Genomic DNA, 24,897 nt, shown 5'->3' with positions numbered 1-24,897 from the left:
AGTCTCTTTAATATTTTTTGTAAAGCTGATTTAGTGGCACTAAACTCTTTTAGCTCTTGCTTGTCTGTGAAACTCTTTATGTCTCTTTCAAATCTGAATGAGTGCCTTGCCAGGTAGAGTATTCTTGTAGTTTTTTCTCCTTTCATCACTTTAAATAATTGTGCAGCTCCTTTCTGACCTGCAGAGTTTCCTCTGAAAAGTCAGCTGCTAGTCTTATGGGAGTTCCCTTGTACATTACTAATTGCTTTTCCCTTGCTGATTTTACCATCTCTCTTTAACTCTTGCCATTTTAATTACAATGTGTCTCAGTGTGGACTACTTTGGGTTGATCTTGTTTGGGACTCTGTGCTTGTCTGTTTCCTTTTCCAGGTTAAGGAAATTTTCAGCTATCATGTCTTCAAATATATTCCCTGTCCCTCTCTCTCTCTCTTCTGGGATCCCAATAATGTGAGTGTTAGTATGTTTGATGTTGTCCCAGGAGTCTCTTAAACTGTCCTCATTAAAAAAATTCTTTTTTTCTGTTCAGCTTGGGTGATTTTCACTACTCTTCCTGTTGGCTGATCCATTCCTCTGTGTCATCTTATCTAATGTTGACTCCTTGTAGTGTATTTTTAATTTCAGTTATTGTATTCTTCAGCTGTGTTTTGTTATTCTTTATATTTTCCAGCTCTTTCTTAGATGTCCCACTGTGTTCATCTTTTCTTCTCCTGAGCTTGTTGGGCATCTTTATGATCATTACCTTGAACTGTTCAATGGGGAGATTGCTTATCTTTGCTTAGCTCTTTTTCTGGGGTTTTATTTATTTATTTTGTTCATTTGTTTGTTTTTTGTGTTTGTTTGTTTTGAAAATATTCCTCTGTTGCCTTATTTTGCCTGATTCTCTGTTCTTATTTCTATGTATTAGGTAGGTCAGTTACATTCCCTGATCTGGGAGAAGTGGCCTTATGTAGGAGATGTCCTATGTGGTCCAGGAGCACACTCCCTTTTGTTCACTAGAGCTATATGCTCTAGGGGTGTCCCTTGTGTGGGCTGTGTGGGCCTTTCTATTGTGGCAGGGCCAACTACTGTGGGTGCACTAATAGGTTGGCCTGGCTCCCAGGCTGGTGGCTTCCAGGCCCTGCCTAGTGCAGAGACTGCTGGCCTGGTGGTTGGGAGGGCCATGTCCTGATGTGGCTGGCTGAAGGTCCCAAAGGTCCTGAGGCTAGTGCTGACCCATCACTGGGCAGAGCCAGGTCCCAGATGTCTGGGCCTTGGGGGCTGGGGTGTTCAACAGCTGATACTGGCTGCTGGTGGGCAGGGCCGTTTCCTATCATGACTGGGTGGGGTCCCTGGGGGTCCTGTGGCTGGTGGTGGCCCCCTGGTGAGTGGAGCTGGTTCCTGGGGTGGCTGTCTGTGGGGCCTGATGGTTTTGGAGCTGGTATTGGCTCACATGGGGGCAAGGCCAGACCTGGCATTCCCAGGGCAGATGTTGGCTTGCTGGTGGGAGGGGCTGGATTTTGACATTGCTGGCTGAGGCCCCAGGGGTCCCAGGGCTAGTTCTGGCCTGCTGGTGGGTGGAGCCAGGTTCTGGGGTGGAGCTGGTGTCAGACTACTGGTGGGTGGAGCCAGGGCTGGGGTCTTGGGGCTGTTGCCCACCCACTGGTGGTTGAGTCTGGCTCTAGGGGTTAGTGCTGGCCTGCTGGTGAGTGAGTGGGGATAAATCCTTGGCCCTCTGGTGGGCAGGACCAGCATCCGGGGCAACTGGGGGGCTCCACTGGGACTATGGCTGCTGACAACCTGCTGGTGGGTGTCGCTGTTGCCCCACACAACTGGCTACTTGGTCTGGGGGGTGGGGTCCCAGGACTGGTGCCAACCAGCTGGTGGTTGGGACTGGGTCCCAGCTGCTAATAAGCTAGAGGAAGAACTCAAAAAATGGCACTCGTCAGCACCAGTGTCCTTGTGGTAGAACGAGCTCCCCAGACTGGCTGGTGCCATTGTCTGTGTCCCCAGGGTGGGTCTCTGGGAGGCTCTCCCAGATTAGCAAGTGGCTCTGACCCAGGCTCCTTTCAAGTTACTGCTTATTCCCTGTGTCTGAGGGCGTGAGGTTTTGTGTGAGCCATTTAAGTGCAGAGTCTGTTTCCTTCTGGCTCTCCCAAACACAAGCCCCACTGGCCTTCAGTGCCAGACATTCTGGGGGATCATCTTCCCAGTGCGGGGCCCCTGGACTGGGGAGCCCCATGTGGGGCTCGACCCCTCGCTTCTTGCGGAGAACCTTTGAAATTGTGATTATCCTCGAGTTTGTGGATCACCTAGCTGGGTGTGGGTCTTGACTGTACTGCGTCTCTGCCCTTCCTACCCATCTCGCTGTGGTTCCTTCTTTATATCTTTACTTGTAGAAGATCTTTTCTGCTTGTCTTCTTGTCATTCTCATTGATATTTACTCTGTAAATAGCTGTAATTTTGTGCCTGTGAGAGGTGAGCTCAGGGTCTTCCTACTCTGCCATCTTGGCCACACTCCTCTATAATTTTTTAATACATTGTTGGATTCAATTTTCCAATATTTTTGAGGATTTTTGAATCTATGTTCATGAGGGAAATTGGTCTGTAGGCTTTTTATCCCTTACAATGTCTTTGTTTGGTTTTGGTATGAGGGTAATGCTGGCCTCAGAAAATGAATTCGGTATTCCTTCTGCTTCTATATATATATGTATTTTTTTTTTTAGTATTTATTTATTTGTTTATTTATTTATTTATTTTGGCTGTGCCGGGTCTTAGTTGCAGCATGTGAACTCTTAGTTGTGGCATGCATGTGGGATCTAGTTCCCCAACCAGGGATCGAACCCAGGACCCCTGCAATGGGAGCATGGAGTCTTGCCCACTGGACCACCAGGGAAGTCCCTGCTTCTGTCTTTGAAGGACATTGAGGTAACTGGTATAATTTCTTTCTTAAATGTTTAGTAAAATTTATCAGTGAACACATCTGGGCCTAGTGCTTTCTTTTTTTTTGGATGATTATTAATTATGGATTTAGTTTCTTTAATAAGTATAGGCCTACTCGGATTGTATATTTCTTCTAGTGTGAGTTTTTGCAGATAGTGAGCTTCAAGGAATTGGTTCATTTCATCTAGGTTATCAAACTTATGGGCATAGAGGTGTTCATAATAATTCTTTACTATCTTTAATGTCCACTAGATCTATTGTGATGACTTATTTTCATTTCTAATATTAATAATTTGAGTCCTTTCTCTTTTTTTTCTTAGCCTGACTAGAGGCTTGTCAATGTAATTGATCTTTTCAAAGAACTAGCTTTTGGCTTTTATCAATTTTCTCTATTGATTTATTGTTTTCAGTTTCACTGGTTTCGGCTCTGACTTTTATTATTTATTTTCTTCTGCTTACTTTGGATTTAATTTGCTCTTTGTTTTCTAGTTTTCTATAATGGAGACATAGATTATTGATTTTAGATATTTCTTATATCTATTATATGGACTCAATGCTGTAAATTTCCTTCTAAGCCCTACTTTGGCTGTATCACAGAAATTTTGATGTGTGTTTTTATTTTCATTTTGTTAAAAGTATTAAAAAAATTTTTCTTAAGATTTCTTCCTTGACTCGTGTTATTTAGAAGTATTTTATTCAGTCTCCAAGTATTTGGGGATTTTTTCAGCTATCTTTCTGTTACTGATTTCTTGTTTAATACCACGTGATCTGAGAGCAGACATTGTATGATTTCTATTCTTTTTAATTTTTTAAGGTGTGTTTTATTGCCCAGTTGTAGTCTATCTTGGTAAATGTTCTATGTGAGTATTGGGGTCCAGGGCAGTTCTCCCCAAAATGAACCTCAATGGCAGATTGATTATTTTGTGTTAAAGTTACTTAAGAAAGAGCTGATATAAGAGGGACACTTTGACCCTCCTCTCTGTCTCACTGAAAACAGGAAATAAATGAAAGTTACCACTCCCTGTATCTGGAGGGAGAAGAACACACATCACCAGAGATCGGGAAATCAGGGACAAGAAGCCTGTGTAAACAAATCTTGTTGCTTCCTTAAGTTATTACCCCAAACCTAAACTCTGTTTCTATTTTTCACTAATTAAGCATACATTTCCTCAAAATTTTATTGTTTCTTTGTCTAAAAATTATGAACGCTGCCTGCTTTGACTACTTCTTAGGTCTCATTTCTAGGAGACCTCAGTGCACACAAATTAGAGTTGGTTTCTTTTCCCCCTGTTTCTTTTTTGTCTTGTGTCAATTTTATGGTTAGTCCAGCCATAAGAACTCAAGAGACCTAGAGGGGTGGGATAGGGAGGGTGGGAGGGAGACGCAAGATGCATCTTTATTGGCGTATAATTGCTTTATAATGGTGTGTTAGTTTCTGCTTTATAACAAAGTGAATCAGTTTTACATATACATATATCCCCATATCTCTTCCCTCTTGTGTCTCCCTCCCTCCCATCCTCCCTATCCCACCCCTCTAGGTGGTCACAAACCACTGAGCTGATCTCCCTGTGTTATGCGGCTGCTTCCCACTAGCTATCGGTTTTACATTTGGTACCGTATATATGTCCATGCCACTCTCTCACTTTCTCCCACCTTACCCTTCCTCCTCCCCGTATCCTCAAGTCCATTCTCTAGTAGGTCTGCATCTTTATTCCTGTCTTCCCCCTAGGTTCTTCATGACAATTTTTTTATTGATTTTTAGATTCCATATATATGTGTTAGCATACGGTATTTGTTTTCCTCTTTCTGACTTACTTCACTCTGTATGACAGACTCTAGGTCCATCCACCTCACTACAAATAACTCAATTTCGTTTCTTTTTATGGCTGAGTAATATTCCATTGTATATATGTGCCACATCTTCTTTATCCATTCATCTATCAATGGACACTTAGGTTGCTTCCATGTCCTAGCTATTGTAAATAGAGCTGCAGTGAACACTGTGGTACATGACTCTTTTTGAATTATGGTTTTCTCAGGGTATATGCCCAGTAGTGGGATTGCTGGGTCATATGGTAGTTCTATTTTTAGTTTTTTGAGGAACCTCCATACTGTTCTCCATAGTGGCTGTATCAGTTTACATTCCCACCAACAGTGCAGAGGGTCCCCTTTTCTCCACACCCTCTCCAGCATTTATTGTTTGTAGATTTTTTGATGATGGCCATTCTGACCAGTGTGAGATGATATCTCATTGTAGTTTTGATTTGCATTTCTCTAATGATTAATGATGTGGAGCATTCTTTAATGTGTTTGTTGGCAATCTGTATATCTTCTTTGGAGAAATGTCTGTTTAGGTCTTCTGCCCATTTTTGGATTGGGTTGTTTGTTTTTTTCATATTGAGCTGCATGAGCTGCTTGTAAATTTTGGAGATTAATCCTTTGTCAGTTGCTTCATTTGCAAATATTTTCTCCCATTCTGAGGGTTGTCTTTTCGTCTTGTTTATGGTTTCCTTTACAGTGCAAAAGCTTTTAAGTTTCATTAGGTCCCATTTGTTTATTTTTGTTTTTATTTCCATTTCTCTAGGAGGTGGGTCAAAAAGGATCTTGCTGTGATGTATGTCATAGAGTGTTCTGCCTATGTTTTCCTCTAAGAGTTTGATAGTGTCTGGCCTTACATTTAGGACTTTAATGCATTTTGAGTTTATTTTTGTGTATGGTGTGAGTGAGGGAGTATTCTAATTTCATTCTTTTACATGTAGCTGTCCAGTTTTCCCAGCACCACTTATTGAAGAGGCTGTTTTTTCTCCACTGTATATTCTTGCCTTCTTTCTCAAAGATAAGCTGACCATATGTGTGTGGGTTTATCTCTGGGCTTTCTATCCTGTTCCATTGATCTATATTTCTGTTTTTGTGCCAGTACCATAGTGTCTTGATTACTGTAGCTTTGTAGTATAGTCTGAAGTCTGGGAGCCTGATTCCTCCAGCTCCGATTTTTTTTCTCAAGATTCCTTTGGCTATTCGGGGTCTTTTTTGTTTCCATACAAATTGTGAAATTTTTTGTTCTAGTTCTGTGAAAAATGCCATTGGTAGTTTGATAGGGATTGCATTGAATCTGTAGATTGCTTTGGGTAGTATAGTCATTTTCACAATGTTGATTCTTCCAATCCAAGAACATGGTATATCTCTCCATCTATTTGTATCATCTTTAATTTCTTTCATCAGTGTCTTATAATTTTCTGCGTACAGGTCTTTTGTCTCCTTAGGTAGGTTTATTCCTAGATATTTTATTCTTTTTGTTGCAATGGTAAATGGGAGTGTTTTCTTAATTTCACTTTCAGATTTTTCATCTTTAGTGTATAGGAATGCAAGAGATTTCTGTGCATTAATTTTGTATCCTGCAACATTACCAAATTCATTGATTAGCTCTAGTAGTATTCTGGTAGCATCTTTAGGATTCTCTATGTATAGCATCATGTCATCTGCGAACAGTGGCAGTTTTACTTCTTCTTTTCCGTTTTGGATTCCTTTTATTTCTTTTTCTTCTCTGATTGCTGTGGCTAACACTTCCAAAACTATGTTGAATAATAGTGGTGAGAGTGGGCAACCTTGTCTTGTTCCTGATCTTAGTGGAAATGGTTTCAGTTTTTCACCATTGAGGACGATGTTGGCTGTGGGTTTGTCATATATGGCCTTTATTATGTTGAGGTAAGTTCCCTCTATGCCTACTTTCTGGAGGGTTTTTATCATAAATCAGTGTTGAATTTTGTCAAAAGCTTTCTCTGCATCTATTGAGATGATCATTTGGTTTTTCTCCTTCAATTTGGTAATATGGTGTGTCACATTGATTGATTTGTGTATATTGAAGAATCCTTGCATTCCTGGGATAAACCCCATTTGATCATGGTGTATGATCCTTTTAATGTGCTGTTGGATTCTGTTTGCTAGTATTTTGTTGAGGATTTTTGCATCTATGTTCATCAAGGATATTGGCCTGTAGTTTTCTTTCTTTGTGACATCTTTGTCTGATTTTGGTATCAGGGTGATGGTGGCCTCATAGAATGAGTTTGGGAGTGTTTCTCCCTCTTCTATATTTTGGAAGAGTTTGAGAAGGATAGGTGTTAGCTCTTCACTGAATGTTTGATAGAATTCGCCTGTGAAGCCATCTGGTCCTGGGCTTTTGTTTGTTGGAAGATTTTTAATCACAGTTTCAATTTCAGTGCTTGTGATTGGTCTGTTCATATTTTCTATTTCTTCCTGGTTCAGTCTCAGAAGGTTGTGCATTTCTAAGAATTTGTCCGTTTCTTCCAGGTTGTCCATTTTATTGGCATATAGTTGCTTGTAGTTATCTCTCATGATCCTTTGTATTTCTGCAGTGTCAGTTGTTACTTGTCCTTTTTCATCTGCAATTCTGTTGATTTGACTCTTCTCCCTTTTTTTCTTGGTGAGTCTGGTTAATGGTTTATAAATTTTGTTTATCTTCTCAAGAACCAGCTTTTAGTTTTATTGATCTATGCTCTTGTTTCCTTCATTTCTTTTTCATTTATTTCTGATCTGATCTTTATGATTTCTTTCCTTCTGCTAACTTTTGGGTTTTTTTTTCTTCTTTCTCTAATTGCTTTAGGTGTAAGGTTAGGTTGTTTATTTGAGATGTTTCTTGTTTCTTGAGGTAGGACTGTATTGCTATAAACTTCCCTCTTAGAAGTGCTTTTGCTGCATCCCATAGGTTTTGATCATTGTGTTTCCATTGTCATTTGTTTCTAGGTATTTTTTTGCTTTCTTCTTTGATTTCTTCAGTGATCTCTTGGTTATTTAGTATGTATTGTTTAGCCTCCATGTATTTGTATTTTGTACAGATTTTTTCCTGTAATTGATATCTAGTCTCATAGCGTTGTGGTCGGAAGAGATACTTGATACAATTTCAATTTTCTTAAATTTACCAAGGCTTGATTTGTGACCCAAGGTATGATCTATCCTGGAGAATGTTCCATGAGCTCTTGAGAAGAAAGTATATTCTGTTGTCTTTGGATGGAATGTCCTATAAATATCAGTTAAGTCCATCTTGTTTAATGTATCATTTAAAGCTTTTGTTTCCTTATTTATTTTCATTTTGGATGATCTGTCCATCGGTGAAAGTGGGGTGTTAAAGTCACCTACTGTGATTGTGTTACTGTCGATTTCCCCTTTTATGGCTGTTAGTATTTGCCTTATGTACTGAGGTGCTCCTATGTTGGGTGCATAAATATTTACAATTGTTATATCTTCTTCTTGGATTGATCTCTTGATCATTATGTAGTGTCCTTCTTTGTCTCTTGTAATAGTCTTTGTTTTAAAGTCTATTTTGTCTGATATGAGAATTGCTACTCCAGCTTTCTTTTGATTTCCATTTGCATGGAATGTCTTTTTCCATCCCCTCACTTTCAGTCTGTATGTGTCCCTAGGTCTGAAGTGGGTCTCTTGTAGGCAGCATATATACGGGTCTTATTTTTGTATCCATTCAACCAGTCTATGTCTTTTGGTTGGAGCATTTAATCCATTTACATTTAAGGTGATTATCGACATGTATGTTTCTATTACCATTTTCTTAATTGTTGTGGGTTTGTTATTGTAGGTCTTTTCCTTCTCTTGTGTTTCTTGCCTAGAGAAGTTCCTTTAGCATTTGTTGTAAAGCTGGCTTGGTGGTGCTGAATTCTCTTAGCTTTTGCTTGTCTGTAAAGGTTTTAATTTCTCTGTCAAATCTGAATGAGATCCTTGCTGGCTAGAGTAATCTTGGTTGTAGGTTTTTCCCCTTCATCAGTTTAAATATGTCCTGCCACTCCCTTCTGGCTTGCAGAGTTTCTGCTGAAAGATCAGCTGTTAACCTTATGGGGATTCCCTTGTATGTTATTTGTTGTTTTTCCCTTGCTGCTTTTAATATTTTTTCTTTGTATTTAATTTTTGGTAGTTTGATTAATATGTGTGTTAGACAATTTTTGACATAGAAAAATGGCCCATTGAAATAAAAATTTTTAAATTTTTGATAACCATGCACTTACTTTTAATATATATGTCTTTATAAAATCCTCTTGGAGTTTTAAAGTGGGTTTTTTAGGACAACATATAGTTGAGTCTTGTTTTTTGATTCACTCTGACAATCTCTTCTTTTTAATTGGTGCATTTAGATGACTGACATTGAAAGTGATTATTAATACAGTTGTATTGATATCTACCATTTGTATTATTTTTTTATATCTTGCCCTTTTTTTAATCTTTTTCTACTATTTTCTTCTTTTCCTATTTGTGGTTTTAACTGAGCATTTTACATGATCCCATTTTTGTTCTATTCTTAGCATGTCAGTTATACTTCTTTTTTTTTAGTGGTTGCCCTAAAGTTTGCAATATACATTTACAAGTAATCCAAGTCCACTTTCAAATAACTGTATTCAGCTTCATGTGTAGTGAGAGTATTTTAAAACAAGATGATCCAAATTCCTTCCTCCTATCCCTTGTATCATTGCTATAATTTATTTCACTTACACATCACATATTTGAATACATAGTTGCTATTATTATTATGAGCAAATTATCTAATAGATCAATTAAGACTATGGAAAATACAAGTTTTTATTTTACTTTCACTTTCCTCCTTTGATTTTCTTCCTTTCTTCATGTAGAACCATGTTTCTGACCTATATTACTTTTCTTTTCTCTAAAAAGTGTCTTTTAACATTTCTTGCAAGGCAGGTTTACTGGCAACACATTCCCTCAGTTTTTGTTTGTCTGAAGAAGTTTTTATTTTTAATTCACCTTTGAAAGTTAATTTTGCATGTTACAGAAATAGGATAGTAGCTTTTTTCTTTCAACACTTTAAATATTTCACTCCACTCTCTTCTTGCTTCTGTGGTTTCTGCAAAGTCTGATGTAATTCTTATCTTTGCTCTTCTATAGGAGGTGTTTTTCCCCCCTCTGGCTTCTTTAAGGATTTTTCTTTGTCTTTGATATTCTGCAGCTTGAATATGGTGTCTAGGTGTAGTTTTCTTCAGCATTTATCCTGCTTGGTATCTGTAATTAATTTGGAGAAATTCGCAAACATTATTGTTTCAATATTTCTTCTGTTCTTTTTCTCTCTTTACTCTCCTGATATTCTCATTACACATATGTTACAAGATTTTTTTCTGCCTTACATTTCTTAGAGATTCTCTTCTCTTTTTTTTTTTTTCAGTCTTTTTTCTCCTTGCTGTTTAGTTTTGGAGTCTTCTATTGAGATATCTTCATGCACGGAGATTTTTTTTTTCTCTCAGCTGTGTCCACTCTATTAATCAGCTCACTAAAGGTATTCTTCATTTCTGTTACAGTATTTTCCATCTCTAGCATTTTGTTTTGTTTTTTTCTTAGAATTTCCATCTCTCTGCTTACATTGCTCACCTGTTCTTGCATGCTGTCTACTTTGTCCATTAGAACCTTTAACATGTTTGGTTTTGTAAAATAAATTTATTTATTTATCTATATATTTTTATTTTTGGCTGCGTTGGGTCTTTGTTGCTGTGCACGGGCTTTCTCTAGTTGCGGCGAGTGGGGGCTACTCTTCGTTGCGGTGCGCGGGCTTCTCATTGTGGTGGCTTCTTTTGTTGCGGAACATGGGCTCTAGGTGTGCAGGCTTCTGTAGTTGTGGCACACAGGCTTAGTTGCTCCACGGCATGTGGGATCTTCCCGGATCTGTGCTCAAACCAGTGTCCCCTGTATTGGCAGGCGATTCTTTAACCACTGTGCCACCAGGGAAGTCCCTAGAGCCTTTAACATGTTAATCACAGTTGTTTTAAATTCCTGGTCTGCAAAAGACAACCCTCAGAATGGGAGAAAATATTTGCAAATGAAGCAACTGACAAAGGATTAATCTCCAAGATTTACAAGCAGCTCATGCAGCTCAATAACAAAAAAACAAACAACCCAATCCAAAAATGGGCAGAAGACCTAAACAGACATTTCTCCAAAGAAGATATACAGATTGCCAACAAACACATGAAAGAATGCTCAACATCATTAATCATTAGAGAAATGCAAATCAAAACTACAATGAGATATCATCTCACACCGGTCAGAATGGCCATCATCAAAAAATCTAGAAACAATAAATGCTGGAGAGGGTGTGGAGAAAAGGGAACCCTCTTGCACTGTTGGTGGGAATGTAAATTGATACAGCCACTATGGAGAACAGTATGGAGGTTCCTTAAAAAACTAAAAATAGAACTACCATATGACCCAGCAATCTCACTACTGGGCATATACCCTGAGAAAACCATAATTCAAAAAGAGTCATGTACCAAAATGTTCATTGCAGCTCTATTTACAATAGCCAGGACATGGAAGCAACCTAAGTGTCCATCATCGGATGAATGGATAAAGAAGGTGTGGCACATATATACAATGGAATATTACTCAGCCATAAAAAGAAATGAAATGGAGGTATTTGTAGTGAGGTGGATGGAGTTAGAGTCTGTCATACAGAATAAAGTAAGTCAGAAAGAGAAAAACAAATACAGTATGCTAACACATATATATGGAATCTAAGGAAAAAAAAAAAAAAGGTCATGAAGAACCTAGTGGTAAGACGGGAATAAAGACACAGACCTACTAGAGAATGGACTTGAGGATATGGGGAGGGGGAGGGGTAAGATGTGACAGGGTGAGAGAGTGGCATGGACATATATACACTACCAAATGTGAAATAGCTAGTGGGAAGCAGCCGCATAGCACAGGGAGATCAGCTCGGTGCTTTGTGACCACCTAGAGGGGTGGGATAGGGAGGGTGGGAGGGAGGGAGATGCAAGAGGGAAGAGATATGGGAACATATGTATATGTAAAACTGATTCACTTTGTTGTAAAGCAGAAACTAACACACCATTGTAAAGCAATTATACTCCAATAAAGATGTTAAAAAAAAAAAAATTCCTGGGCTGATCATTCCAATATCTCTGCCCCATCAAGCATCTGCGTCTGATGCTTGCTCTGTCTATTCAAACTGTGTATTGTTTGTTTTAATATGCCTTGTGTTTTTTTCTCATTAGCTGGACATGATGTACTGAGTAAAAGGAACTGCTGTAAATAGGCCTTAAAAATGTGGTGGTGAGGTGTGAGGGGAGGGAAGACATTCTATAATCCTATGATTTTGTTCATTCTTTTAGTGAGTCTTTGCCTTTGTGCTTTGAGCTTACAAGTTCTTCTTCTCAGTTGTTTTTATTAACCCCTTTAGAGTGGGACAGGTGGCTATAGTGGGCTTTACTTGGGTATTTTCCGTTCCCTAGTCAGTTAGGGTCTGACAAATCCCCAGCATCTTAGGCTCTGGTCAGATAATTTCTCCTGTGTGCAGATCTTCTCAAAAAGAAAAGAATCCTCTGGTGTATTTCAAAATGGTACCTTTTGCCCTGCTTTTGTCAGAAGCACAGGAGAATTTTTCTCAACTATTTACTGTGAGCACCTGGTGGAACTCCAGGATGTAAAACTCACAGAAGTGTTGGGGCCTCTACGTTGACTGGGTCACCCTGGACTTTTTATCTCTCAGAGTTGTCTACACTGAGCTTCCAGCAGTTCCACAATTTCAGTTCAGGTTGCCATGCCCTGGGACTGGTTCCCAAAGACGTTTCTGCTCCAGTACAAAATTGTGATTCTCTGTATTTGCTTTTGTGTCTCTACAACTTTGGGTGCAGTGGTTTGCTCTGTGAAGAGTTGCTGATTTTCAGTTTGTTCAGCTTTTTACTTGTTAGAACGGAGTGGTGACTTCCAAGCTTCTTACCAGACTGGAAACCGGAAGTCTATTTATTTGTTGTTGTTGTTTTACTCTATTTTGTCTCTGTTGTTCAGCTGAGTAATTTCTGTTATTCTATCTTTTAGTTCAGATTTCTCTGTCCTCTTTATTCTGCTGTTGAGCCCATCCACTGAGCTTTTAATTTTGGTTATTACATTTTTCAACTATAAAATTCCATTTGATTCTCCCTTTTATCTTTAATTTTTTTTGCTGAGATCCTCTATTTCTTTGCTGAGGCTTTCTATTTTTTTATTTGGTTCAAACGTTTGTACTTTCTTGTTGAAGCATCTTTCCATGGCTTCTTTTAAATCTTTGGCACATAATTCTAGTATTTCTCTTATCTTGGTATTGGCATATGTATTTTCTTTTTTTTTTTTTTAAATTGACTTTTGAGAACTTTGTGGTTCTTGGTATGATAAGTAATTTTCCATTGAGACCTGGACATTTTTGTATTATGTTCTGAGAGTTTGGATCTTATTTCAACTTCTGTTTTAGCTGGTTTTTCCTGACACCACTCTGGCAAAGGAAAGCATCCCTACCCTGTTACTGCCTGATGTAGGTAGACTTGACCTCCTTGACACCTGATGGGCAGGGCTCCTTGTTACTCGTGGGTCCAGATGGGAGTTCTGCTTTCCATGCAGTCTCCTCTGGTCCTTAATACACACGCTTAAAAAATTACTTTTCATATGTTGCACTGTTATGGCCTTCTTCTCAATACAGGGAAAGACTGGAGTTGCTGCCCAAAGAATTGGACGTCATTTAGTTCTAACTGCTATTTTATTTCTACTGAACAAAATATTTGGGATGAGAGTGAGAAGAGATGCTCAAGAATGGAAGCTCACCTGCTGGTGATCAACACCAAGGATGAGCAGGTACTTTCTAATTGATAATGGAGTCAGGAGTGTTGCCTGGCTTTTTAACATCTTTCTTGGCTAAGAAGGAGATTTTTATTGTCTTGGGATATTGGTGCTGTGGCAGAAGGCTTAAGAAAATAGTTAGAAGAGGCTACCTAAGGTTTTACATTCCACGCCTTCTTCCTGCTTCTACAAAACTAACCTCCCCCCAAATAAATTGGGGCATTGAAAATATAATAAGTAGGGGTTGAGTGGAAGGCTGAAAATATTTCAGCCTGAAATATCAGTTTATTATTTCAACACGAAAATGTTTTATAAATTATTAACTAACAGAGAAGGGGTATCAAGTCCAATTGGGAAATGAAGTTCCATCATGAAGAGTCACAATCACCAATCAGAAATGATTGTTAACAATCTGAAGTTGTTAAAAGGAAAATTATTTAATCTGCAAAATATTTCTCATCTACGACTTTGAAGAACACCCTCTCTTAGGGAAGAAGTGAAGGGAAGAGAGTCTGAGATGAGAATTCGTTATGATCATGAATAGAATTTGCCTCCATATGTATCAAACATTGGTATGTTCTGAACATTTGTGTCCTGCCACCCCAATTCATATGTTGAAATCCTAACGTCCAAAGATGATAGTATTAGGAAGTGGGGCTTTTGGGAGCTGCATAGGCCATGAGGATGAAGCCTTCATTGATGGGATTAATGTTTTTAAAAAAGAGATTCTACAGAGCAACGTCGCCCCTTCTACCACGTGAGCACACAGTGAGAAAGCACTGGTTAGGAACCAGGAGGAAGGCCCTCATCCTACCATGCTGGTTCCCTGACCTGGGATTTCTAGCCTCCAGAACTGTGAGAAACAAATTTCTGTTATTTATAAGCAACTCAGTCTGTGGTATTTTGTTACAGCAGCCTGAACAGACTAAGACCAACATCATGCTCACAAGTGATATCTTTGATCCTGCTCTGCTTAGCCAGAAAAAACCTAGGCTCCTCTGCAGGGCCCCCATGTGGCTCTTCCTGGATCCTCTCCTTTTCTTCTCTTCTCCCTAAAGCCAGGAACTCAGTTCAACCTGACTGTTCTAAAGGCTATACCTCCTTCCTTTTCTTCCCTTAGGATATCATCACCCGGAAACTGAAACTAACTTCTGTTTATTATGTGGGGCTGTCAGACCCAGAGGGGAAAAGACATTGGCAATGGGTCGATCAGACACCATACAATGAAAGTGCCACGTGAGTATAGAATTAGATAAAGGAACCCTGGGTCCTGCAGCATACAGGGGTTTTAGGGTGTTCCAATGATCAGTTATTAAAATAAAATAGCTCATGCTGTATACCTGAAACTAACACAACATTGTAAATCAACTATACTTCAATAAAAGAAAAAAGCTCACTCTTCTTTTAACTCTTGGGCACTAGGTTAAATAATTTTCCTTATTATCTCACTCAATCATCATAATAACTCTATGAGGCACACATTATTATTTTTCTACTATAGAGATGAAGAAACTGAGTTTAAAGAGTTTCGATAACTCAGTGGTTATCCAGCAGTGGTAACAGTGGTCCTCAAACCCAGGTCTGTTTGATATCAAAGTTGGGGCTTTCAACCACTACACTATCTCTCTAAATGTAACAAAAATTTATGTCAATTAAGATCATAACCAATTATTGAGATTTAATATCTCTCATACAGCAAATAAGTTAAATTCTGATAGTCTTATGATATCTCATATTTATGAAGTTATTTTAAAACTCTTAAGTACTTTAGTACATTATAGTACATTACCACCTTTGATCCTAATATCACTGTGTGAAATATATAGGGATATTAATCTAGTCTCTGCGAATCTGTGAAATTAAATTACTTGTCCAAGGTAACAGGCATAGTAGCAGATTCGGAGATTTTAACTAGTTCTTCAGACTCCAAAAGCAGTGCATAATAAAAGAAACAAACTATATTGATACTTGAGACCAGTGTGAAGTCTTTTACATCATTTAAGGGAGACTGTGGACTGACAGTTTCCTGGGAACAGGATATAAAATGGACAAACAGAAGGGAGACTGGAACATCTGCTGGGAGAATGTTTAATGCAATAAGATGACACAGTACTGGGTGATGTAAGGACAATTTTCAAGGGAAATACCAGAGACACAGATGAAGGGAAAACTCCATGAGAAGTGGGAAGGAATGATTTGGGCATATCTGACTTTGACTTCCACACAGTTCAATCCCAGCCCCCTCTCTTACTGTCTCTTTTCAAAGCACTGTTTAAAGAAACATTCTCATTCTTTTTTTCCCTTTCTGGCACTCAGATTCTGGCACAGGGGTGAACCCAATAATCCTTATGAGCGTTGCGTTGTGCTAAATGCTCGTTCAGGAGAATGGGGCTGGAATGATGTTCCTTGTAATGACCATCACAAGTCTATTTGCAAGATGATGAAGATCTACTTATGAATGGAACATTCTCCATGACCGTGAGGTTGAATTGGTATCCACCATCACAGAGATAGCTAATATGTTCTTTTTTTAAAAAATTTAATTTTATTTACTTTTTATACAGCAGGTTCTTATTAGTTATCTATTTTATACATATTAGTGTATATATGTCAATCCCAATCTCCCAGTTCATCCCACCACCCCCCCCCCCCCAGCACTTCCCCCCTTGGTGTCCATACGTTTGTTCTCTACATCTGTGTCTCTATTTCTGCCCAGCAAACCGGTTCATCTGTACCATTTTTCTAGGTTTCACATATATGTGTTAATATACGATATTTGTTTTTCTCTTAGAGATAGCTAATATGTTCTTGTTATTCATGTGTAAGTCTTTTATAAGGGATCTTCATAGAATTTTTCAGTAGGCTGTCACCTATTCCATTTACGATAGAGCCAGCGCACACATTCATTCATTTGTTCATTCATGAAATTTTAGGGGAGCAAAAGTTGCCACCCCAAAATGTCTTTTTGGGAAGTGCATAGTTTGAAGCTGAAAACAATCAAGGCCCAAAAGACTAAAGAAAAAACTTTCACCTTCCCCCTAGCTGCCTAAAGAATGGAGATATAGGATCAGTTCTAGGAAGTGATCACCATAGATCACTATAGTAGGAACTAGGTATATAGACAGGGAGGAGCCTGGCAAAGTCTGTTTGTTAAAATTCCTCTCTGTGTCCCATTGTCTCTGCAGGGTCCAGCAAACATTTGTTTATCAAGCTTTTGCTTTTCCATCTCCATGTCAGTTGCCTTCTTCTCCTTTGAGGTCCTAAACCACTACTTCCAACATTCTCTTTTGTCTTTAGCTGCATAAGGTATTTAAGGTGAGGACTTTGGCCATTTGGGTGAGTTACTCAGTTTTCCTGGGTCTCTCCCATGTATACATGTTATTAAACTTTGTTTGATTTTCTTCCTGTTAGTCTGGCTCATGTCAATTTTACTTTTTAGGCCAGCCAGAAGAACCTAGAAAGGGTAGAGGAGAATTTCTTTCTACCAGACAAAATGAACATATATTGACCATTTTCCATGTGCAGAGACTATATTGGACAGCCCCTTTGCAGACAAATGGAGGGGGCATGAGCCTCATCTCCTAATTTTTGTCTGATTGCTAAGGGGTTAGATACGGATATAGTTATATGTTGTGGTTCCTCCATCTGTCTGGATTTTTCTCTGTATGGGTTGGTCAACAGCAAAATAATCCCAACCATTACTTTTTATTTCTCTCAGACAGATTTATTACCTTTAACTAAAAGCATATTTTGTAAAGGTGGAATGTAATACACGTCAGTGAACGATAAATTCCAGCTTTGGTCCAGTAGATGCTTTGGGCTTCTTAACATTCTCTGTTTAGTCTTGGGCTGTCATTTAACACCAGGGTACAAGCAAAGGGAAATCAGAGGTTGAGCACTGGAGGTTTAGAATTAGAGAATCAGAACTGGAAGTTGTTACTGGTGAGTTGACATAGACATATTCATCAGGTATTTTGATAATTTTTTCCTTTGGTTAAATTTTACAGTTTCTAGGTATGTATTTCCACTCAAAATGACCCCTGATATATTTATATTCCTCTCTTTACTATAGTTATGATAGATCATTTTTTTCTACTACAATATATCATATTTACACTAAAGTCTGTTATTCATTGCATTAGTATGGTAATTATAATCGATCATGATAAAGCCGACTCTAGCCATGGCTACCCCAGTGTGACCTCCTGAGATGATGCCTTGATTATCTTGATGCAAATGAGTAATTATATTTGCCACTTATTTCCTGATTATATCTACAGATGAGTTATTTTTATACAGGTCTGATCTTATCCATTGTATGTAGAATATACCAGTTTACCTCCCAATTAATAATGCCCATATCCATTCCAAGTATCAGCTTTATTACCGGTCAACTTGGCTCTCAGAACATGGCTCAGGATGATGTTACCATGCCTTTTCCAGATTCTTGGGCAGCAATACCATAGAAATGAATGTCGCTTCCACAAGACTCTTAGGCAAGCAAAGCTTTTTATTAAAAGAGAGAGCTTGTGCACAAGGGAGAAGATGGAAAAAAAAAAAAAAGTGCCAGCTCCCCGAGTAGTAGCGGGTGAGTTGCTTTCATAACAAAAGGGAGGGTTTGTCCCATGATCACTGATAATTTACAGAAATTGTCAAACTTCTTTAATCAGCAGCAGGTGGCTCCATGGTGGCTGTCAGGCATAGGGAGAGCTTCTGGAGGGGAAAGGAATGCATGAGAATTTTCTGCAAGAAGGCACAGGTACAGATAAGGTTAAAATTTATAGTTGAAATTCTTGTCTTGTGGCAACTAGGTATACTTGTTAGTGTAACAGAGGTGAAGTCAATCTTTTATTCGTGCAAGCCTGTTTTTGTTTTGTTTTGTTTTGTTTTTTTCTCTGGGACTCAGGCCCTCAGGGCTTTTGTTCTTTAGCTTCCAAGGACTGTTTTGCCCAAGGCTGTTACCCGGTCCTTTTCCAAAATGTCTGTACTGTTGTCTTCCTGTCTCAAGGAGACTGCCCCTACTCCAAAGTATAGTCCTGGTAACTTAGTATGTGGAAAGTTGGGTGAGTTGAATTCAGAATCATGGTCTGACTCACACTATGTCTTGTGAAAAAGGCCCAAGGAAGGCAAAGTGCATGTTTGTAGTGGTCTTTATGGCTTTACTCCTTCCAAGTAAAGAAATCCAAATAGATGTCAGACTCTTGCTATTTCAAGAACTAAATATTTCCTCCTCTGCTTTTATGAAGAAACTTATGAGAGGTAAAAAGAGAGCAGAAGTTTCTTTGTATTTCTATGAGATGTTGGAATTTTCCCTTTTTTGGTATTTGGCAGGAATATGGTGCATGGGGGGTGGTGAGGAATAATTTACTCTCCCTGACCTATGGTTTTCTTGTCACACTGGGGTTTTTTTTTTTTTGTCAAACAGCTGTGGAGCTGGCCCTTCTGGGAGGAAAACATAATTCTATCAGGATTGTCTTCCTCCTGACTTGGAGGCATTCCAACAGCAACTACTGGAGTTTTAAAGGATACCTTCCTGGAAGCCTTTGCCTTCAGAATGCTCTGAAATGAACAAAACAGATGGATGTTAATTAAATTAACTCCACATCCATCTGGCATAAGAGACTGCAAATTTACTCCCTAAATATATCCAACTTAATATTATGGTACTTGGGCTGTTCAATACAACTAATTTAAATTACAGATAAGCTTACAGGATAAAATTATGTTGTATAATACCATGTCAGCAAATAAAAATGCTCAATTTTTATTTTTTAAATCTTATTTTTATTTAAAAATTTTTTTATGGGATAGAGTTGTTTTACAACATTGTGTTAGTTTCTACTGTACAGCGAGGTGGAGTTCCCTGTGCTATACAGCAGGTTCTCATTAGTTATCTATTTTATACATATATATATATATATACACAAAAATGCTCAATTTTTAAACGATATCCTTTCAAACTATTATGACAATGAAAATGAAAAATAAAAGTTCAAACACAAAATTCCCATTTTGATTGAAGTTAAAAAATAACTGTATCTTCTCCATTTTTTCCCCACCCAGTCCCAGTGTTGAGCTATTCAGATGCAGGGGTGAAGTCAGAGTTTCTTCAGTACGCTTGTGCTCTGCCTAGACCTGTTGTCTTCAAACTGTTTTGTTTGCCAAGCCCCTGAAAGGATTTTGAAATGAGGTTATTACATCTAGAGGGGTAGAAAGGGGTTTGTGATTAAGATGAGGCACATATAAGGCACCTGGGGTAGCTGGCAAAATTCTATATCTTGACCTAAGTGGGAGTTACAAGGATGTTCAACTTTCAATAATTCGTTAATGTATACATGGTTTTTATACAGTTTTCTGTCTGTAATATGTTGGGCATAAAAAGATTTAAAATAAAAAATAAATTTGTAAATGCAAAAAAAAGTTATGTACCCCCTTATACAATTTAATTGGATGTCTATATTTTTGCATCATGTTATAGAAGCAAAGGCTTTAATTTCTGGAACATTGTTAATATTAACATTAAAAAAACCTACTACATCTTTAAAAAATATATATCTACTAGTGTCTAAATGGCATTACACAGTGTTACCCCCACTCCCATCATGCATTAAAAAAAAGAGTAACATATATTATTTAAGTCAGATGTTTTACATCATTCTTTTTCCCCCTTGAACAAATAGTTAATCACACTTCCCCCATCTGCCAAAATATGTAGATAAGTATACATTAATATTTTTATTTTTTACCTTGTTCAGAAGTCTATTCAAAATTATTAATTATTTAGAAAATCACATCACCAATGACAATTGTAGTATGTGGTATCAGTCTGTATTTATAGTTGTCATATTCATGGTGATCCACGTATAGGTCCAAACATTTTGACTGCTTCAAGTAGTCATGCCCCAGTTACATTAATATTTTTATATCCTGTGGAACACTAGGCTTTAAGTGTTATGAATTTCTTCTGTTCAAAAACATCACAAATGTACTATAAATCTTGATAAATTACTACTAATAAAGTAAAATCCCATTGGAAGCCCATCTCTTAGATGAATGGGACTTAAATGTGCAATCAGATGTATCTACTATTGATAACATCATTACTAGAATGAGATGGAATTCAACATCAATTGTATTCCCATTTTTCACTTTAACGACACAGACTGATAAGTCTTACTAATCTAGATAAGTATATAGGCATAGAATGTGCTTTGTTAGAATCTCAATTTTTTGAAAATTTTCAGTTATTTGCCAAAAATCCTACCGTGTTCTAGTATCAAAAAATTATTTGTAATGGTCTGCTAACTGACCATTTGATTAGGTTATTTTTCAATGTTGTTGGATGTAAAGAATAATAAATGGAATAATTTGCAAAGCCTTGCTATTTCTCAGTCAGTAGTCATTTGCTTTCTCAGTTTCTGGGTAGTACACCAAAAAGGCTTTAAGAAGTCTTATCAAATGACTATTAATTACACCTGTTTTTCAATACTTACAAAGCATTTTAATCAGCCCATTATTCTCAGAACAATTGGGAAAATAAAATATTATTAAAATCAATATACCTTTTTGACAGTTCTTCCACTCATCACAGCTTTCAATATTTTTGTCAATCTTGGAGCTGGAGATTTAGCATATTCAACATATGAAAAATGTTTGCTGTGTGTAACTTAATTGGCAAAGCCAATCCCTACCATCAAAACAGTCAGTCAAATTAGACTTTTTAAATTAAAAGAATATGTTGGGCTTCCCTGGTGGCGCAGTGGTTGAGAATCTGCCTGTCAATGCAGGGGACACGGGTTCGAGCCCTGGTCTGGGAAGATCCCACATGCCGCGGAGCGGCTGGGCCCGTGAGCCACAACTACTGAGCCTGCGCGTCTGGAGCCTGTGCTCCACAACGGGAGAGGCCATGACAGTGAGAGGCCCGCGCACCGCGATGAAGAGTGGCCCCCGCTTGCCACAACTAGAGAAAGCCCTCGCACAGAAACGAAGACCCAACACAGCCATAAATAAATAAAATAAATAATAAAAAAAAAATGAAGAATTTCTTAAAAAAAAAAAAGAATATGTTAATACACACTGTGAGAAGTATTATGAAAAGCAATTTTTAATAGTGAACAGAATGTATAATTGAGATAGATTTCTAAAAGTAGCCAATATTAAAATGACATAGATATGGTTTATCTTATTCATTTTATAATATTATAAAATGAAGAATAAGTCTGTAAATGTTTTCTCATTACTTAATATGTAATAATCTGACCACACTAAAAAAAAAAAAAAAAAACGAATAAAATAGAGCTACATATAACAACAGGGATGAATCTTAGCATTATGGAATGAAAAATTAAGCCCAATAAGACCACATATAATACCTTTAAGAAAATTCAGAACCCAACAAAGTTATATTATTTAGGTATACATATATATGTGCTAAAATTTTATATGTAATCAAAACATGTCAGTGGATTTGTATACAGTTAGCTGCAGAATTTTTTAATCCTAGGAGAGTGGCAAACTGGTGCTTCTAAGGGGAAAGGAGAGAGAACTATTTGTTTATACTCAAGTGCTCGATATTGTGTAAAAATTAGTAGTAGGTAACATTTATGAGCAATTATTCCACGTTAAGCATCCTTTACAGTGCTTTGTACGTATTATGAGATTGTCTCACTTTGAGTTTGATATTGTTATTTCCATTTTAAAGATTAAATAATGAATTGCAAGGAGGTTATGTAATTTTTCCAAGGACATGTGTAATAAACGACAGAGCCAGAATTCTAATGAGGCATGATTCTAATTCCCACAACCGCCCTGAGAATAATTATCATTGTTAAACGTGTTAAAAATTTGAGGCTCTGTGTCATGCCCAAGATTATTAAGCAGAACTGGCATTCCAGATTCACTTAGGTTAATCATTTGAAACTCTGAAAGAATTTGGTGCTTCTAATATATAAAGGGTATGAAGAACAGGAAAAAAAATATTGAGAGTGACTTTTTTTCGAAAAAAAAATCCAGAAAAATTCTGCAGGCAAGCCTCAGTAAATATTGAGGACTTAATGTTAAAGAATGTTTATTTAAAAGCAATCTATGGCCCCAAATTGTATAACTAAGGGAATAGAAAATACATGAATTAAGAAACCCATGTTTATAAAACAACTGCAGATCCTCAGAATTTTATGTGTATAGAACATACGTCTTTAATCTTATCTGTCTCATCTTGGACTCACCCTTTCCTTTCATGCAACACAGAAAAAGTCTGGAGACGTTGCCCAAGTACTTGGAAGTCATTTGGTTCTAGCTGCTACCTCATTTCTACTGAAGAGAATTTTTGGGCTAAGAATGAGCAGAACTGTGTTTTTTTTGTTGTTGTTGTTGTGGACCAATATACTTTATGGACACCTTACCAAAGAAAATAGACACTTTGCATATAAGTATACAGAAGACTAATCCAGATTACATGTTGCCATGAAAAAGCAAATTAAAAATACAATTACATACCACTATATAACACTTAGAATGGCTAAAATGTGAACAACGACAAGAACAAATTCTGTAGGGGATGTGGAACAATAGGAAACCTCATTTGTTATTGGTGGAAATGAAAAATAATACAGCTACTTTGGTAGTCTGATTGACACTTGCTATAATATTGAACATTCCCTTACTGTACAATCCAGCAAGTGTGCAGAACTGTGTTTTGATGGGAGCTCATTTGGTGGTGATCAACACAGAAACAGAGCAGGTACTTCTGTTTTCTTTATTTTTCATTAAATTAAAAAATTGTAGAAGCAAAATAAAATTTACCACCTTAACTCTTTCTAAGTGTACAGTTCAGTAGTGTTAACTATATTCACATTATTGTAAAAAGATCTCTATAACTTTTTTCATCTTGCCAAACTGGAACTCTATACCCATTGGACAATGACAACCCATTTTGCCCTCCCTCCTGCCCCTGGAAACCACCCTTCTACTTTCTGTTTCTATGAGTTTGACTACTTTAGGTACCTCATATAAGTGGAATAATACAGTATTTGTATTTTTATGACTGCCTTATTTCACTTAGTATAATGTCCTCAAAGTTCATCCATTTTGTAGCATGTGACAGGATTTTCCTCCTTTTTAAGTCTGAATAATATTCCACTCTATGTATATACCATGTATTATTTATTCATTCATGTGTTTATGGACATCTGTGATGCTTTCACTGCTTGGCTATCGTGAACAATGCTGCAATGAACACAGGTGATCTTTGAGATTTTGCTTTCAATTATTTTACATATATACTCAGAAGTGGGATTGCTGGATCATATAGTAATTCCAATTTTAATTTTTTGAGGAACTGCCATAATGTTTTACACAGTGGCTGTACTATTTTACAGTTCCACAAAGAGTGCACGAGTGTTCCCATTTCTCCACATTTTTGACAACACTTGTTATCTTCTTTGTCTTTATTCTGACAGTGGCCATCCTAATGGGTGTGAAATTAAATTTTATTGTGGTTTGATTTCCTTTTTTTTAATGATTAGCAATATCAAGCATCTTTTCATATATTTGTTGATCACTTGCATGTCTTCTATGGAGAAATGTCTATTCAAATTCTTTCCCTATTCTAAAAATTGGGATATTTGGGGTGTTTTTTGTTGTTGTTGTTATTGAGTTATAGGAGTTTTTATATAATCTAGATTTCAATCCCTTATCAGATATATGATTTGCAAACATTTTCTCCCATTCCACAGGTTACCTTTTCACTCTGTTGATTATTTCCTTTGATGCACAGAAGTTTTAAAGATTGATGTACTTAAGTTAGTCTATTTTTTCTTTGCTGCCTATGGTTTTGGTGTCATATCCAAAAAATTATTGCTTAATCCAATGACATAGAACATTTCCCTTGTGTTTTTTTCCACAGTTTTTATAGTTACAGGTCTTACATTTAGTTTTTTCTTCCATTTTGAGGGTTAAAAATTTTTTTGTGTGTGTATGGTGTAAGGTAAGTGTGTCCAAATTCATTTTTCACATATGCAGTGTTCCCAGCACCATTTGTTGAAGAGATTATCCTCTTACCATTGAGTAGTTTTGGAATCTTCTTGGAGATCATTTGATCATATATATGCGAGATATATAAGGGCTTATTTCTGGACTCTCTATTCTGTTCCATTGGTGGATATGTTTGTTGTTATGCCAGTACCATACTGCTTGGAGAGCTATAGTTTTGCAATATGTTTTGAAATCAGGATGTGTGAAGCCTCCAGATTTGTTCTTTTTTTTTTTTTTTTTTCAGAATTGCTTTGGCTATTCTGAGTCCCTTGAGATTACATATGGATTTTAGGATTTTTTTCTATTTTATTT

At 37.4% G+C, this 24,897-nt stretch overlaps 1 protein-coding gene across 2 annotated transcripts in view; it reads left to right on the top strand.

The window, feature by feature from the left end:
- The window catches only part of LOC132372384 (C-type lectin domain family 4 member A-like), a 41,820-nt gene extending 25,595 nt beyond the window's left edge, over positions 1–16,225 (top strand). For both annotated transcript variants that reach the window (XM_059934449.1, XM_059934448.1), the window contains exons 4-6: positions 13,418–13,569; positions 14,675–14,790; positions 15,871–16,225. In XM_059934449.1, the coding sequence (XP_059790432.1) occupies positions 13,418–13,569; positions 14,675–14,790; positions 15,871–16,012 (410 nt within the window). In that variant the 3' untranslated portion in view covers positions 16,013–16,225. The remainder of the gene's footprint in view (positions 1–13,417; positions 13,570–14,674; positions 14,791–15,870) is intronic.
- Positions 16,226–24,897: the final 8,672 nt, after the last annotated feature.

Source organism: Balaenoptera ricei, chromosome 10 (assembly GCF_028023285.1).
Source record: "Balaenoptera ricei isolate mBalRic1 chromosome 10, mBalRic1.hap2, whole genome shotgun sequence".
In the NCBI taxonomy this organism is placed as follows: domain Eukaryota; kingdom Metazoa; phylum Chordata; class Mammalia; order Artiodactyla; family Balaenopteridae; genus Balaenoptera; species Balaenoptera ricei.
This window is presented reverse-complemented; position numbering and strand designations above follow the sequence as displayed.